The following is a 14,955-nucleotide window of genomic DNA, read 5'->3' as shown; positions in this document are numbered from 1 at the left end:
CTTTTGCTTCATCCTTGGCTTCCGCGGCCTCTCATTCAGCCTTGGCTTCCGCGGCCTTATCTCTCCTCCAGCCTTGGCTTCCGCGGCCTCATCTTTTGCCTCGGCTTCCGCGGCCTCTCATTCAGCCTCGGCTTCCGCGGCCTCATCTTCATCAACTCAGTCTCGGCTTCCGCGGCCTCTCCTTCAGCCTCGGCTTCCGCGGCCTCATCTTCATCAACTCAGCATCGGCTTCCGCGGCCTCATCTTCATCAACTCAGCATCGGCTTCCGCGGCCTCATCCTCAGCAACCTCGTCATTGTCTCTATCAAGCAAACACTGCCTTCACCTCCATTAGGCAGAATCGTCGTCATCTTCAAACAACTTCTTCAACATCGGCTTCAGAGGAAATTTCTTCAACATATGGCGCGCCTAGTTAAAAAACATCAACAACTGCATCAACGAAGAACAACCAGGGTAGGAGATCTCAGGGGATGAAGGACATCAAGATCTCGTCGACATCTTCAATGCCACCAAGATCTGGGGGGTAGTTGTTATACGCAAAAATCACCATGAAGACCCGGCCCATAAAAGAAGACTATGATGGGCTCAAGAGTGAACCAAGCCCAAGCTAGCCATGTAAGTCAGAAGAGACCACTTCAAGAAGATAGGGCGCGCCTTATTTTCAGGGCGCGCCAAGTTGAAACTTACAAAGAAAGATCGTCATTTGAAAGGCAGAAGGGGACATATTTTACCTAGGGGGACGCCCTTGGGTGTGTATAGATCCTACTGTTAATTTGTCGAAGACTCTACCTTGCAGTCTGAGGAGTTGCCCTCCTTGGGAGATAGAGAATGAAGATTAGAGGAGGCCTTGCTCTGTAGTCTGGCGAGTTGTCCTTGTCGGGGAGCTTGTGGAACCTTCTCGAAGATACGCCCTGGAAGGCTCTATCTCTGTAGTCTGGCGGGTTGTCCCTGTCGGGGAGTAGAGAAGTGCCCTTGCATTTGGGGTAAGTTTTGGGTGCTCGAGAGTCTACAAGGCCCAAGACTAGGCCTCATCGTATTGGGCCCCTTTCAGGAGGAAGATAGCAGAAGGGGAAGCCTAATCCTATTAGGTTTAGGTTTCCTAAGGAGAAAAGAACTACGTACTGGCTTGATCCCCTATAAATATAGGGGTACGTAGGCAAATTAGGGGGACACGAGTTGGGAGCACATGGAGGCAACTCGAAACCCTAATCTCAGCCACCCCTAAATTTCATCACCACCGCTTAGCCACCATCATAGATCTTGATTCCGGCCACGAACCTCAAATTTACGGAGGAATTTGGTAGTTAACATGTATAACCGTTTGCAACTGAGAAATTAAGCAATGAAGTATATAACTAGATAGAACATGAAACTCAGGAGTCAGCTTCTTTCTACATGAATGTGAATGTTGAGTTTGTAAATATGTGGGTCTCATCTCATGGCACATTTTCACTTTCTAAGCTGCCACTGCAGCACAGAAATTTCTTTATTCACAAAGTTAGCACAGAACACTGAAGAAGTATAGTGCTAACTGCTAATGTTCAGAACACTTGAATATGTTTCACAGAATCCAATTTACATGCGCAACGTACAAGTCCTTTAACATTATTTCTTCACTCTGGAATGCCTATACCTGAATCTGAATGTTCTTATATTACACACAAGCATGTCATAAAAATCTATGCACCCGGCCCTCAGATCTCGATGCATCGATACAAAAGGCTCAAAGGGGATTCTCGCTAAGGAGATGTATGTTTCTGCAACTTAGGACAATATCCACATATATAATGTCGACCATATTGTGATCGCAAAGGCTGCAGCTATGTAAGTCCATAGGTAGATGACTGAACACTCTGCTTGCCCAACATTAAACAATTCAGTGATTGTACCTGCATAATTGAGTCCATAGTGAGAATAAGGGACCAGAAGTCTGCAATTCAGAAACAAACAGAAGTTCCTTACCGATATTCATAGCAGGCGGAACACTAAACTGAAGCATAAGGACAAAATGGAACAGTGGATCTGATGGAAGCCAGCCGAAGCTGCTAACTACTTTAACCACGCCAATGCCAACAACGGGAAGGATCAGGTACCGCACACAAAGTATTGCCACTATGATCAGAGGCTTTATATTCGCGTCTTGTAAGCCTGACACCATCATATATTATATAATTATTACAATTAAGTTGCTTTTCAAATTGTTTTTGTAATTCATGAGTAGTCTTTGCTAGTTCGCTAACAGTATAATCTGATCATAACGAGAACAATTTCTTTTATAGGCATTAGTGAAATTTGCTTTGACTTGTGTTTCTCAACAATCAAAGCGTTTTTTTACCTTGCGCAAGGTTGCCACCAAGTATGAGGGTGATGCAAGGTATGGTTGCAGTCCTGCATAATATGTTACAGTTACACTACAAATTGAACAAACACGAGTTTGAACTTCTATGAATCCTGGTTTCTGTATACAGTCACAAGTAAAGTCGAGAAAAAACAAACCCAAGTAATTGCACAGTGTCTTGGAGCACTCTGAGTGGAGCTTCTTCACCTACCATAAGATACTTAAGCCAAGGAACTGTCGCAACCAGGAAGCCAATAATCTGAGAAAAATGAAGGCGTTATTTACGTATTGTAGTTTGGTTTTGGGAGGAATTTCATACTATCAGTAGACGACATTTGTAGGGAACTCACCATACTAAGGGTCGGAGGTGCCATCATTTCCTCCAAAATCTGGTACATGACTCCTGTAAATATATTCCAGATCGACTCTTGCTTGTTTGTCTGATTGCTGTCGGATCCTTGGTACACAATCTGTGAATGAAGTAAATATCGATATAGACTACCTAGTTATTAATCAATGACTCTAAAATTCAGAATGAAATAAACTTACGGCATTGCTTTTTGTTTCCTCTGCAGCTGACTCCTGAACTTGTCCATTCAGTAGTTGGGTACTCTCATTTGCTTCCAAATCTTTATTGGGTGACATTACAGCCTCTTTAGATGCTTTCGAGGCATTAAATTTCATAGAAGAACTTCGTATCAATTGGTAAGCATAAGTCCATACAATTATACCACCAAGCTGCAAATGAGAATGGTCACTTGTATATTTTCAGCTTGACATGAAGCAAGCATGCTAGAATTTATATTCTTCATAATTAAAAATTGAAAAAAAAAAAGAAGAAAGTAAACGCAACACGTCATACACTAATCTTCAATCTAATATCATGTCACAATTCACAATTTTACTTGAAAATTTAATAAATAAAGCATGAGTTTTTACAGTGAATCTGACAGAGCAGAACTTACGGCCATGGAGAAAGAAGAGTAGGAGAGGCCTTTAGAAGAGCAGATTTGATGATCACCAAATGGGCTGCCTTCCTCAGTGCAAATCGCGGGAACAATTATAATGACAATGTTTCCCAAGTTTCCTAATACACACACATAACATAACATGAAATTTTCAGAACCTGTAATACACGCTTAATGAACGCTGCATAATAGTACTAATAATAAAGAATATAAATAGACAAATACACTAACTAGTGGAAGTCTGCCATAATACCTGAAGAACACATAGCAATAATAAGACCTTCTAAATGTGGTTCTGGGTGAAGTAGTTTCACTGCAATCCACCCCAGAATCCCTCCAATTAGAAAGGTTAACGCAGCATTGATCGGCATAAACCACCTTAAATAGAAGACGAGGAAGCAAACAGATATATTTGGAAGACTAGTTTGGAAGGTGAAAATACAAGCGAAAATCATGCTGCACGATGAGTCACTGCTTATAAATTCATATATGCAATTACCACGACATGATATCTTGAAGGGTTACAGTCTCGGCTAGACTTGTATACAAAAGCGCGGGAGTAAACACCACAAACACGATCTGCAATTCAACGTACAGGAATATTTTAAGGATGGAAAGAAAGAAGACCTTAAACTTGACAGACATCTAATAGAAGCACATTGGTTACTAATAAGAATGAAACAAAGCATGAAAACAAACATTTGTGCAAAATTTTGAAGTGACAGATGTAGTCACCTTGTTGAGGTTCTTGCGGGTATCAGGGGGAAGAAGATTGAGGTAATTAGTAGCCATCAGAACTCCCAAAATGCTTATTAAAAGCACCTGCAATATTGGCATTGATGCCACTTCTAATAGCGTCCAAAACCCCATCTTTCTTTAATGTATTCGATCTTCACGAACAAACAACAGCTTCCTTTATTGATTAATGGCTAATTCCACCTTCACTGTGTACATAGAAGTACACAAGTCTTCAGCTACATACATTTATATGCATTAAGCTTATACTGAGAAAAAGGAAAGTACTGGGAAATTGCTTAAAAACAAGATCAGACTTCATGATTATGTCATCTGGTATGATCTCAAAGAAAACGCCAAAAGAATCAAAAAGTCAAGAAAAAAAATAAAAAAATTCAAGATCATAACGGACTTTCAGACACAACCTGTGGCTCATCGCTTATCGTTTCTTCACAACAATACAACTAATTGTCTAATTCTCAGATCTCCTGGTATGACTACACAAAAATTAGTACATGTCATAACTTACTTGCTATCTCTTCAAATCTGTCCTCCCCTGAACCAATATATCATACTTGCATTCTTCATCTGTGTCCTATAATTATTCGGTTGCTTATGGGGACAGGGGCCCTTGTCATTAATTTGAAAAGAACCAGACCATCACAAAGTTCGTTTTCATTACATAACTAAAATTTTAAATTTTAAACCTTAAAGCAATAAATCTACATCAATATGGTTGTGTATTCCTCATGGCCGCATATACAAAAGGGCCTACAGAACTAAAATTTTCCCATGATGGTGATCACCTTCCAACAATTTCTAGAGTTAACAACTTTATGCTCTCTTTTTTTCTTGAATTAATCTATAAAAAAACATGCACCATAAAACAAAGCAATTATGCCCTTCCAGTTTTTTCTAACTAGATAAATAATGATGTTATTCTGACACCACATAAAAGTATTTTTTATTAAAAAATTATTGGCATGGATGAAAATTATGATAAGAGTAGAAATTTCTGCGAAAAAACAGAAGGCGACAGAAACCAGATGCAAGAATCCATTATTGCAGAGTAATAACTAAAAGCAATAAATGAATATAAGACAAGAAGCAATTACTATCACAGTATAGGAACAGTGTTTCATGCAGAAACATACAAATACGTAACATAATAATATGCTAAGCAGCAAGCAGTGGCGGAATCAGTTCCGAAAAGCCAGACTGAAAGAAGGCTGTGGTCAGACAAATCTTAATCTTTTTAAGTTGAAACTGTATCAAGGAAAATGAGAAAAGAGAAGATGAAGTTGATTAGAGACGTGTAGAAGAAAGAGAGAAAGCAAAAGAGAAGATGATGAGGAATAAGGGGGTGTATTTTAGCCATACCCGACACTCTGTTAGCAGCCTTGGCAATTCTGGGGCTACTATTGTAACGTACACATGTTTGTCTATAGCAACTAAGATAGAAAACTCCAACTAATCTACTACTACTTTGTACCAGAATTTTTGTTACATTGATGATGCATAATAAGTTTATAAGAAATAAGCAATCGTCACCATCATTTTACTGGTTTTTTTAATTTCCCAACGTTTAAGTTTAAGTGTAGTAAAAATTGAGAATCAGAACTAGTTCGTCTAACTATCAATCCATTATTTACTGAAAACTCATGAAATATTATAAATTAAAATTTTTAATCAAATTAGAGTGTAATCAATGAATTGACAAATTTTTTACAAAAATTATTATGAGAAATTAATATTTTATACAAATGTTATATATTTATATAAAATATTTCACAAAAAAAAAGTAAAAAAATATTATTTTTTCCCTGACAATCTTGATATTGATACGAATGTGTATTTCTGAATTAGCGAGGATCGAACCCGGATATCCCGAAACAACAGATTAAACTCATCACTTGAGCTTACAATTGCACTCGGCTTTACATTTTATTTAAACCACTTGATTCGATCTATTTGACAGACCTCCTTATGTTTTGTGGTAAGAATGACACTATCACAGTTGAAACCAAAACCCTAACTAATTTAACGATGAGCAGAAGATAACTACAAGATTGAAAAAGAGATGACAAATATTCATTTATGTTCACAATCTCATTCAATTCTTAGTCAACCAATCCCAACATATCCCGGATCGAGCATACCCAGATGAAACCATATAAGAATTTTGTTTATAATTAACTTGTGTTCAATTACGCTTGTATATCCGACATAAACAATAACAAGAAAACTATTGTTACAAAAAAACTAACTTAATAATTCATTTAATAATATTATATATGTTAATGGTGTCAGGACCAAACAACAAATACACTTATCTTGTTTTTGTCGGGAGGACGGAATAAGAGAGCGTTGCAAAATTATTATGATGAGATTTGAAAAGAAATATCTGACACATGATGGAAAGAATGAAATTTCTTGATAATTGTTATGTTCATTTTTTTATTCCATTCCTCCTAAAATCAATCACCCTAATCAAACACAACATTCTTTTCGAAACCATTTATCCCAACCAAACGCTGGTCGGCATTCTCAGGTAAAGTGACGGAAGCCGTGCTAGAAACGTAGCGACTGCCATCACTCAACAAGAGACCACAAGGAAAGAATTGAACACCAATAATGCATTATGATCAATGCATAATGCATGTTTAGAGGATTAGAGTCCACTCTGGTGTCTCCAATATACCTGACATCATAATCATACGGGAGAAGCATTTTATGTTAAAATTATATGTATATTGATTGATACTGATGGATTCCATCCTGCTATTGGGTTGATAAGGTGTAATTTCCCTTGGAAGATTACCAAAGGACAAATTGTGATACTGGTAAACCTTTGCTAGATGACAAGGCCAACTTTAAAAAATTATACCACAAGTCCATAATATTATCTCTATTAAAGGAAAACTGTGAAAACAGCAACAACTATGTGACTAATCATTTATCAGTGCAACTTAAGCTAGTAACTCACCCATTCTAGAAGATCAACAAAATCACTCTTCATCACCACTTTCATCTCCAAACATGGCAGCCATTTTCATGGCAAGATTTGCTGCCATTTCTCTCCTCTGAAAATCTGGCATCAACCTCAAACTGTCACGCATGGTCCCGATTTCAGACATTATATGTTCCAAATTATCCAATGCATAAGGTGCACCCTCGTCAGATTCTGAGGCTTTGTCAGAGATATCTGCAGTAGAACTTTCATCCTTGTCGATCTCTTCCTGCGAGGTAGATGCCGATGTTGAGGGCTGCAGCTCTCTAGCTAATGTATTGTTTCTCTCTTCTTTAGTATTCTCCGTAGCGAGGTTTTGATTGACAAGTCCTTGCGTATCACCTACTGATGTGAAGTGACTAGCAGAAACCCAGTCTCCGTCTGTGTCATCCCATGGTTCGGCAGAACCATCAGATAAGACTTCATACTCGATTTCATAGTCCGACTCGTCTTCTGACAATTCTATTAAAAACATCAAAACTTCAGATACATTCTAAAATAATATTACATTTAAGATAAAATTAAGGAAATCTAATCTGCGACTATACCTTGACTCTCAGGCAATGAAGGTTCAGCAATCCTATTCCCAGACTTTAATATCATTCCTGGCCACATATGAGCAGAGAGGGCTCCATGAATCCTCTCTACACCCTGTGAATCACCATCGACAGATAAACCTATTGAAGGAAAATTGTCAAATATTTACGATTTAAGAAAGAAGGTCAGTAAATTTGAGTTTGTTGGGTGTTTCACAAGGTAAATAATATGTACTTGGCCAGATAGCATATTACAGAAGCCAAAATTCCATAATAACTTATGTGGTGGTTGGTATACGTTAAATATATACTTCGACAATTTTTGGCTCATACATGATGAACATGCCCATAAAATTCATGGAATTTAGATTAGGGAGCTATTCTGGGGAAAACGAGCTCCTCGGCCAGTTAGCACAAACTAAAAGGTCAGCTATTATCTGTTGGAACTCAAGAAAACTTGGCGCATAATAATTATGGTCCTCGTGGAAGGGAAGTCTTCTGTGGACGCTGAAAGGAAAGTCCTATCCATGCCTAGTAGGCGGGGACAACAATTAATCAACTTTTAAGTTCAAGGAGTTCTGGGGCAAACTTAACATTAGCAAGTTAAATAAAAATACAAGACAAGTGAGATATAGAGTTCCATTAACTTTCCACAACAATTAGTCAAGGTAGGGGTGACTAACAAATAAAAGGCCTGTTCAGATGACTGTCTAATTCTCCGGAAAGGATCAACTTTATCTGATTAGGTGCAGAGAGTAGGTCCTTATCTGCAGCTAATAAGTGTGGACTCTAAGCCCTATTCACATCTAATTGACGCAGAGACAGTGATTGATCAGATTAGTTGCACGAGAAGCGGAATCTCCTTTCGTGAATAATATTAGGTTCAGAAGATTACACGAAAGTGCAAATCTCAGTTGTCCAATACTGGACACGGCCCAGAGACTAGTTTACCCAACTTGTCCAGGGGCATACACTATGCCTTCGCCAGCTCCCTTTTCGTATAAATATTGATATTCTATCAGAATGTACATAATTTTTAACTATTGGGAAAACTCAGAAAAATCTAGAAAATTTCTTAAAGGACACCTAATAAATTAGAACCCCATTTACAATATACTATAAAGGATAATACCGATATGAACTAGAAACCCATTCACAATATACTTTAGTTTAAAATGTAGGTAATGCGTTATCACAGAAATGCGGCATGTCAACATGGTATACAACTACAAGAAGTTTTATCTGACCTGCCACAAATGACCAAGCCAGTATTTATGAATTATGTGTCCACTGCATATTGTTGGTTTGCGAACTAATATAGCCAAGTAATGTTATAGTTGCTAATACTAGGTCCATTGTTAACAGTGACATTGGGTGCTGCATCCTACCTTTGGTAACTAGTTCTCCGACTTTTTCAATATCAATATTGAAAGACAAAGGTCCTTTAGATCTGTTTGTGCTTCCGTTCCAGCCATATTAATATGCCTGAAACTTGTTATTAAGAAACACGAAGGCGCCTAGTTACCTAGTTTTGAAGAGGGAGTATAAAACATGCAGGGAAAGCATGGGGTGTTAACAAATACATGAGCATTTAAAAGTGCTACTATGGACCGAGAATGCTCACTCTTACTAGACTGCAATTCACAACTTGTAACACATAATGCAGTAAAGCCTTACATTTGTCAAAATCAGCATTGGATGCACAAGCTTCTACATATTCAATGTTGTGTTCGGCGCACCATTCCAAACATGAATTCTTTATCTGCCCTGATGATTCTTCGTCTCCTAATAAGCTACTTCCTTCTGTTTCTGATATTCCATAATCTAGCTCCGAAAAAGTACTACCCCAGGATTCTTCAAGTTTCTGCAAACGTCTTCTGTATCCAACATGTGCTGAATGACCCGGAAGAAGATCCACTTTGTTTCCAATGCATAACAATATGTCAAAAGTTTGAATATCAGTGCGAGAAACCCATTTCTTAAGTGCATCGAGAGATGATAGCTGTATATAAGAGACACAGACCATGTTAACACTGCATATAAGAGAGAGACCATGCTGACATCTGAAGCTGCATAGTACAGTTTACAACAGCTACTGCTAGTAAATAGATGTTCTACAAACAAGTAATATAAAGGTGGTAAGAAGATTAGACCAACATCATTCATGTCAAAGACCATCACTAAAGCAGCCAATCTATCAAATACTGGAAGAGCTTCTACTGAAAATCCATCCTGAAGATGCGCCATCCACAAAGAAACATCAGCTGAGTAATACTTGGTGTCAATAGTCCACCTGTTTATAAAAAGTTAACTTTAAATTGGACAGTTAAATCAAGAAGGAACTAACAACATGACAATAAATAAAATATCATCAAAATATTCATCCATTGAGAAAAGATAAAAACTCAAACTTACCCATATGCAAGTAAATCACGTGACGAGTCAGAAGCATCTTCAAAATCTACAGAGAGTAATCCTGTAATATGTTCAAACTGCTTAGTACAGGGGCGTAATCCAAACTTTCCAAAATGTAACTTTGACTAATCAATAATACTGACACTGCAGCACTGGAAACATTGCATAAGAAAGGGTTTTAACTTTTAATAATACAATCATAAACCAAACCTTACTGAGACAAAGAAGTTATGTACCAAAGGAGTAACAATCTAGAATTATAGAGCTGCTGACTGAACATAAAATTTAATTCAGTACACCTGCTGAAAAAATATGCTGAGATGTTTGCAGGAGACTATATAAATTATCATTGAGTTAATCTTAATACGTAATTTGTAACATTCTCAACTATTAATGGTAACAAGGTAGTTCAATTAATCTCAAGCTTAGGCCATCATTTGTACCAAAATATTTAAAAAAATAGTGATTACTTGATAGTTGATACTATCGCAAGCATGTGTCACCACTTGATATAAACTAAACCTCCTACTCCAAATTTTAAAGATGCAGCTTAAAGAAACAGAACAACACTTAAAAACCTTTCAAGAAACAGTATTAGATGTAAAATACCATGAATGGTGCTGGACCATACATCATGCACTGATGAAACAGTTTGACTTAAGCTAAAGCTAGAGCTAAAGAAAAAAAAGTACGATGGCCCAATTTTTCGACCATAATTTATACTAACATTAATCTTATCATACCATCCTCAAGAAATAGATAAAAATCATGAATATCATTACTCCATCACGTCTCATATTCTTTTATACCCCACATATAGAAGAGTTGTCTCCAACGCAATTCAATTTCATCTACACACATAGCAAAATAGAAAACTGTAATAATAGTACATGTTCCATTATAGTAAGTTACAAACAAAGATTACTACAATTAACTAACCATCTTATAGCCTACAAGACCCCTATAGATCACTACTTTGTACAAAATCATCCGTAATAGTCCTACAAATCATCGTAACAAACACCAACATCCATCAATGGGTTTACTCCAACTCTTCTACAAACTTCACTTTCATTATATAACCAAATTCAATTCCCCCAATTCATCAAATCACAATACATCAAGATCCCATATTGCAAAATTTCAAAACAGAAAGAAATTCAAAGGTTCCATATTTAAAAAACCCCAAAAACAAATATCACATCATTAAAGAAGATCCAAAACTTACACACTCAATAAAACAGCCAACACACACAGCTATACATATATTTTAATACATGATAAAACTCACGGGAGAGGATAGTCCGTTTGCCAACATTAGGAGAACCTATAAAGAAAATCCCAGGTCTCTTTTCAAGCGATTCACGATCAATTTCAACTCTTTTTCCTGCTGCTTCTTCCATTTCAACTCCCCCGACAAACTGAAAATTCAACAGTCAAAGTCAATGTTTTTAGTTTATAATACCTTTGCAAATTAATTGCAGTATTCTGAATTAAACCTGATTTGTAAGTTTCCTAGAATATATCTAAATATTACATGTTTCATTTTGTAACATACCTCGAAAAAAGATTATAAATTAATTTTTTTATTTTCGTTACATGTAATTTGAAATATGCTTTACTTATTCTTATCCGGTGCGGGTCATGATTAATTTATTTTTTTTGACAAATATGGCTTATAGCCTTACAAATGAGTATATGTTTTAAGAAATTCTTGGGATATTAAATTATGTACAAGTATATCATCATTTATAAATGAAGTTAATATTCAGAAATATATAATAATTTTAAATAATGTTGTAATTAAATTGTTTTTAGATAGTCATGGGATTCAGGAACATGTTTGTTTCATCTAATAACTACTTTATAAGTTAATAATTACCAAAAAGTTTACCATTGTTTATGCAATGGAGCAACCTTCAGGTGACCATAGTTCATAAATTATATAGATGATTGAGACTGTCTTTTAAATACATGGGTGGGTTCTATTATAAAAAACGTCACTTAATTTTGTATATGAAAATTCATTACTTGTCAACCTCAAGAATATTTCTCCGGTATGTAATAAGCCAAAAAACTTATATGTAACTTATTAATCAACTTTTTAAATGTACATTTTTTTTTATTTCATTGAAATTATTGATATTTTTTAGAGGCGGATTCTAGTGTTCTATTGGCATTTTATTAATTATTGTCACACATTATAATTTAAGTATTGGTAACAGTTTTATTTAAAAATCATAGCCACTTTAAGTGATAATTACTTTTACCTTGTAAGAGCATCTCCAACGGGGTTGGTTAAAATTGGTTGGGTAAAGACATTGTGTAAAATTTGTTGAACTTGCAAGACATTATACTTCGATCGTATTGGCTATATTTTAAAAATAGTATGTTGTTAATATTTTAGGTGGTTATAAAAAGAATTTACTACTTCAATATGCTAATAAATAATGTGGAATCTTCTTACAAGTTCGACAAATATAGCCAACATTAGGAGGTTGGCTATATTTATAGAAAAGGGGAATGTACCATTGGAGTTTTTTTTTTTTTACATAATCTCTATATCTTTAATTACAGTATGTATTAATGATATTAATGATTTTTAGCTAAGGGTCCTACATGGTTGGAGATGCTCTAACTAAAATACTATATTGTGAAAACTAACTCTTCTTTTTTAAACCTGAGATATCTAGAGAATTGCTTGCTATAAGAGCATCTCGGCAAGATCAGCTATATGAGGTCCTAAGTTATAAATTCGAGGAATATGCACAAAAATTCACTCTAGCAGAGTTCCTACTCATTCTCTAAACATTAGGATCCATTTTCCATTCCTCATAAATAGGTAATCCATAACCCATTTCTCATTTGATTTTTAATGATTAAATATTCAACTCTCACCTTTTGCACACTCTTTCCCACATTGCTTTTGTTATCTTTTTGTTAAATGAATTTGAATTTGATATTACAATAATAATAGGGAACACAAATAAGGATTATTGTTGGAGTTATCAATCAATATAGAGTCCCTATTTCTTAGAAATTGAATTGTTTATCATATATTTAGGGAACCATCTTAGGACACTGCTGGAGATGCTCTAAGGTATTTTAAGCATTGGTCTGATTAAGGTGTGGTGATTAAGGTGCTGCAGAGAAAAATATTAATTTATTATGTATAGAAAAAGATTATGCATAGAAATATTAATGATTAAAATTCGTTGACTTTCATCTTACACTAAAGATGCTAAAGATGCTGATGCTGAGTGGCTGTGGGTACCTGAGCAGGTACACTTTGCAGAGGTCCCGGTAGACTGGGCCTGGCTGTAGTTTGGGGTCCAGAAGAGGCAACATCATCAGATGAGACTGGTAAACTGTCTGCAGGAGAAGCAGGAACCGGAGAAATTTGTTCTACTCCAACTGGGGTTGCATAAAACACATTATCTCCAAACACTGAGTCTGATGCAAAACCGTTTCCTACATTTGTCGATGTGTTCATATCAGCAGTAAAAGCTGAATCATTCCGTTCAGAAGCCGAAGGCTGCATCGAGGTAGTCGTTGCCTGGACACGGAAAAAACCGATTTGAGCCGGATGGATACTCAAGAATTTGTTAATCTCTATTCCTGTAATCAGACAATAGATGTGGCAGGCACATTTGCATATGTATCGGAGTTGACTAACAGTAGAATTATCTAGTTGTGGGACTGGGAACCCTATTGAATCAATGATTAATAAGTGTAAATATTAACGAGGCAAGCAATTAAAGAGCTTAAACAGAATTACACTCGTACAGAAAGACAGTAATTAGATAAAGAAGGAGAGATAGATAAGTAGTAGGTACCTGAGCTAGTGAGTTATTGAGGTGAATTGAGCGGTTGAACTGACAAAAGATCTGGTTTGATCTGATCGGGGAGGAGGGATCTCTGATTATTTTTGGGTCGAGGCAGGCTGCAAAGAGATTTACTGAGTCACGTCCGAGTTGTTTCTGACGGCTTTTTTCATACTCCCTGTGCGCCCCTCCGTTTGTTTAGGGGACGGAGTTCTGCACGCATGGTAATACTCTAGTTATTTGACAAAACAAAAAGATAATTAATTCTAATGTCCTTGAATTATAGGCTGTTTATTATCTAGGTCCCTTTCCTATTTTTCTCAATAATGCGATCCTTAAACTTTTAATTTTTTCTGATTCTCATCCTTCCGTTAAAAGTCAACTAACAGACGTTAGTCAATGCTTATGTGGCTGATGCTTACGTGGCTAATGCTTATATTCTGTTGATTTGGCAACTTAAAATAATATTCAAAAATATGTTATTTCCATTTGCTCCTGCGCTTACTGCATTCAAACTCGTCCCCTCAGCTTAAAAAAACCGGCGTCGTTTTGATTTTTAGGGTTTCAGTTCTTCAAGCAAGCATGTTTTCATTGCAGAAGGGTTGGCTTTAATTCAAGCATTGATTCGTGTCCTCGAATCGGGTTCCTGGTTTGCCAAAGAAAAAGTCTGTACTGTGGGAAAATGTGATTGGGTGTTTCTGTAATTTGTGTTTGATTAATGATGAAAGGTTGAAGCTTGAATGGATTTTGGGATGGATTGTGTTGGATTTGAATTGTAATGTGTTGGGAGTGAGAGACTGAGAGTTGTTGCTGCTAGGGCTGTTTATGATTTGGGATTATGATATGAAAACGCGAAAGGAGTTGGGGGAATTTGGGGGCATTGCACCTTTGGTGAGGATGCGGGATGGTAAAACTGTTGAAGATAAAGAAGCAGCTGCTAAAGCATTGGCAATGCTTACGCGGTATGCTGGAAATCGAAGAAGATTGTGGATATGGATGTCGAGGGTGCAAAAAAGCTTTTGGAAAGTCAGCCACATAAGCACTAGCCACGTAAGCATCATACACGTAAGCATTGACTAACGTCTGTTAGTTGACTTTTAACGGAAGGACGCGAATCAGAAAAAATTAA

General features: G+C 36.5%; 2 protein-coding genes across 11 annotated transcripts; both read right to left on the bottom strand.

Moving 5' to 3' along the window:
- Nucleotides 1–1,520: 1,520 nt before the first annotated feature.
- LOC108193678 (protein PIN-LIKES 7) lies at nucleotides 1,521–5,529 on the bottom strand. Of its 8 annotated transcripts, none has more exons than XM_017360438.2 (12): nucleotides 5,422–5,529; nucleotides 5,196–5,307; nucleotides 4,042–4,280; nucleotides 3,806–3,885; nucleotides 3,560–3,684; nucleotides 3,304–3,425; nucleotides 2,888–3,076; nucleotides 2,689–2,808; nucleotides 2,497–2,597; nucleotides 2,336–2,388; nucleotides 1,963–2,148; nucleotides 1,521–1,889 (listed from the first exon to the last, which is right to left on the bottom strand). In XM_017360438.2, the coding sequence occupies exons 3-12, from the start codon at nucleotides 4,174–4,176 to the stop codon at nucleotides 1,765–1,767; spliced, it is 1,236 nt and encodes a 411-aa protein (XP_017215927.1). In that variant the 5' UTR covers nucleotides 4,177–4,280; nucleotides 5,196–5,307; nucleotides 5,422–5,529; the 3' UTR covers nucleotides 1,521–1,764. The 8 variants fall into 8 exon arrangements, with proteins under 8 accessions (XP_017215927.1, XP_063936963.1, XP_017215926.1 ...); XM_064080893.1 differs by having other exon boundaries at nucleotides 4,042–4,250; XM_017360437.2 differs by lacking the exon at nucleotides 5,422–5,529 and having other exon boundaries at nucleotides 5,196–5,398.
- Nucleotides 5,530–6,913: 1,384 nt separating this feature from the next.
- LOC108196928 (uncharacterized) lies at nucleotides 6,914–14,063 on the bottom strand. 3 transcript variants are annotated; one of them, XM_017364424.2, is made up of 8 exons: nucleotides 13,839–14,063; nucleotides 13,277–13,620; nucleotides 11,294–11,423; nucleotides 10,003–10,063; nucleotides 9,745–9,880; nucleotides 9,265–9,589; nucleotides 7,600–7,728; nucleotides 6,914–7,513 (listed from the first exon to the last, which is right to left on the bottom strand). In XM_017364424.2, the coding sequence occupies exons 2-8, from the start codon at nucleotides 13,541–13,543 to the stop codon at nucleotides 7,050–7,052; spliced, it is 1,512 nt and encodes a 503-aa protein (XP_017219913.1). In that variant the 5' UTR covers nucleotides 13,544–13,620; nucleotides 13,839–14,063; the 3' UTR covers nucleotides 6,914–7,049. The 3 variants fall into 3 exon arrangements, with proteins under 3 accessions (XP_017219913.1, XP_017219912.1, XP_017219914.1); XM_017364423.2 differs by having other exon boundaries at nucleotides 13,277–13,558; nucleotides 13,839–14,062; XM_017364425.2 differs by lacking the exon at nucleotides 13,839–14,063 and having other exon boundaries at nucleotides 13,234–13,504.
- Nucleotides 14,064–14,955: the final 892 nt, after the last annotated feature.

This window comes from Daucus carota, chromosome 7, assembly GCF_001625215.2.
Source record: "Daucus carota subsp. sativus chromosome 7, DH1 v3.0, whole genome shotgun sequence".
Lineage (NCBI taxonomy): Eukaryota > Viridiplantae > Streptophyta > Magnoliopsida > Apiales > Apiaceae > Daucus > Daucus carota.
Note: the sequence above shows the minus strand (reverse complement) of the source record. Positions and strands in the feature narration are given on the sequence as shown.

Excerpts from the sequence above, each read along its gene's own strand:
- LOC108193678 (XM_017360438.2), bottom strand. The coding sequence starts at position 4,176 with ATGGGGTTTTGGACGCTATTAGAAGTGGCATCAATGCCAATATTGCAG. Across the intron at positions 3,077-3,303 it reads ACTCTTCTTTCTCCATGGCC|CTTGGTGGTATAATTGTATG; the intron begins GTAAGTTCTGCT and ends TCTCATTTGCAG. Across the intron at positions 2,598-2,688 it reads CACCTCCGACCCTTAGTATG|ATTATTGGCTTCCTGGTTGC; the intron begins GTGAGTTCCCTA and ends CATTTTTCTCAG.
- LOC108196928 (XM_017364424.2), bottom strand. The coding sequence starts at position 13,543 with ATGCAGCCTTCGGCTTCTGAACGGAATGATTCAGCTTTTACTGCTGAT. Across the intron at positions 10,064-11,293 it reads CAAACGGACTATCCTCTCCC|GATTACTCTCTGTAGATTTT; the intron begins GTGAGTTTTATC and ends AACATATTACAG. Across the intron at positions 9,590-9,744 it reads TGGTCTTTGACATGAATGAT|CTATCATCTCTCGATGCACT; the intron begins GTTGGTCTAATC and ends TCTTATATACAG.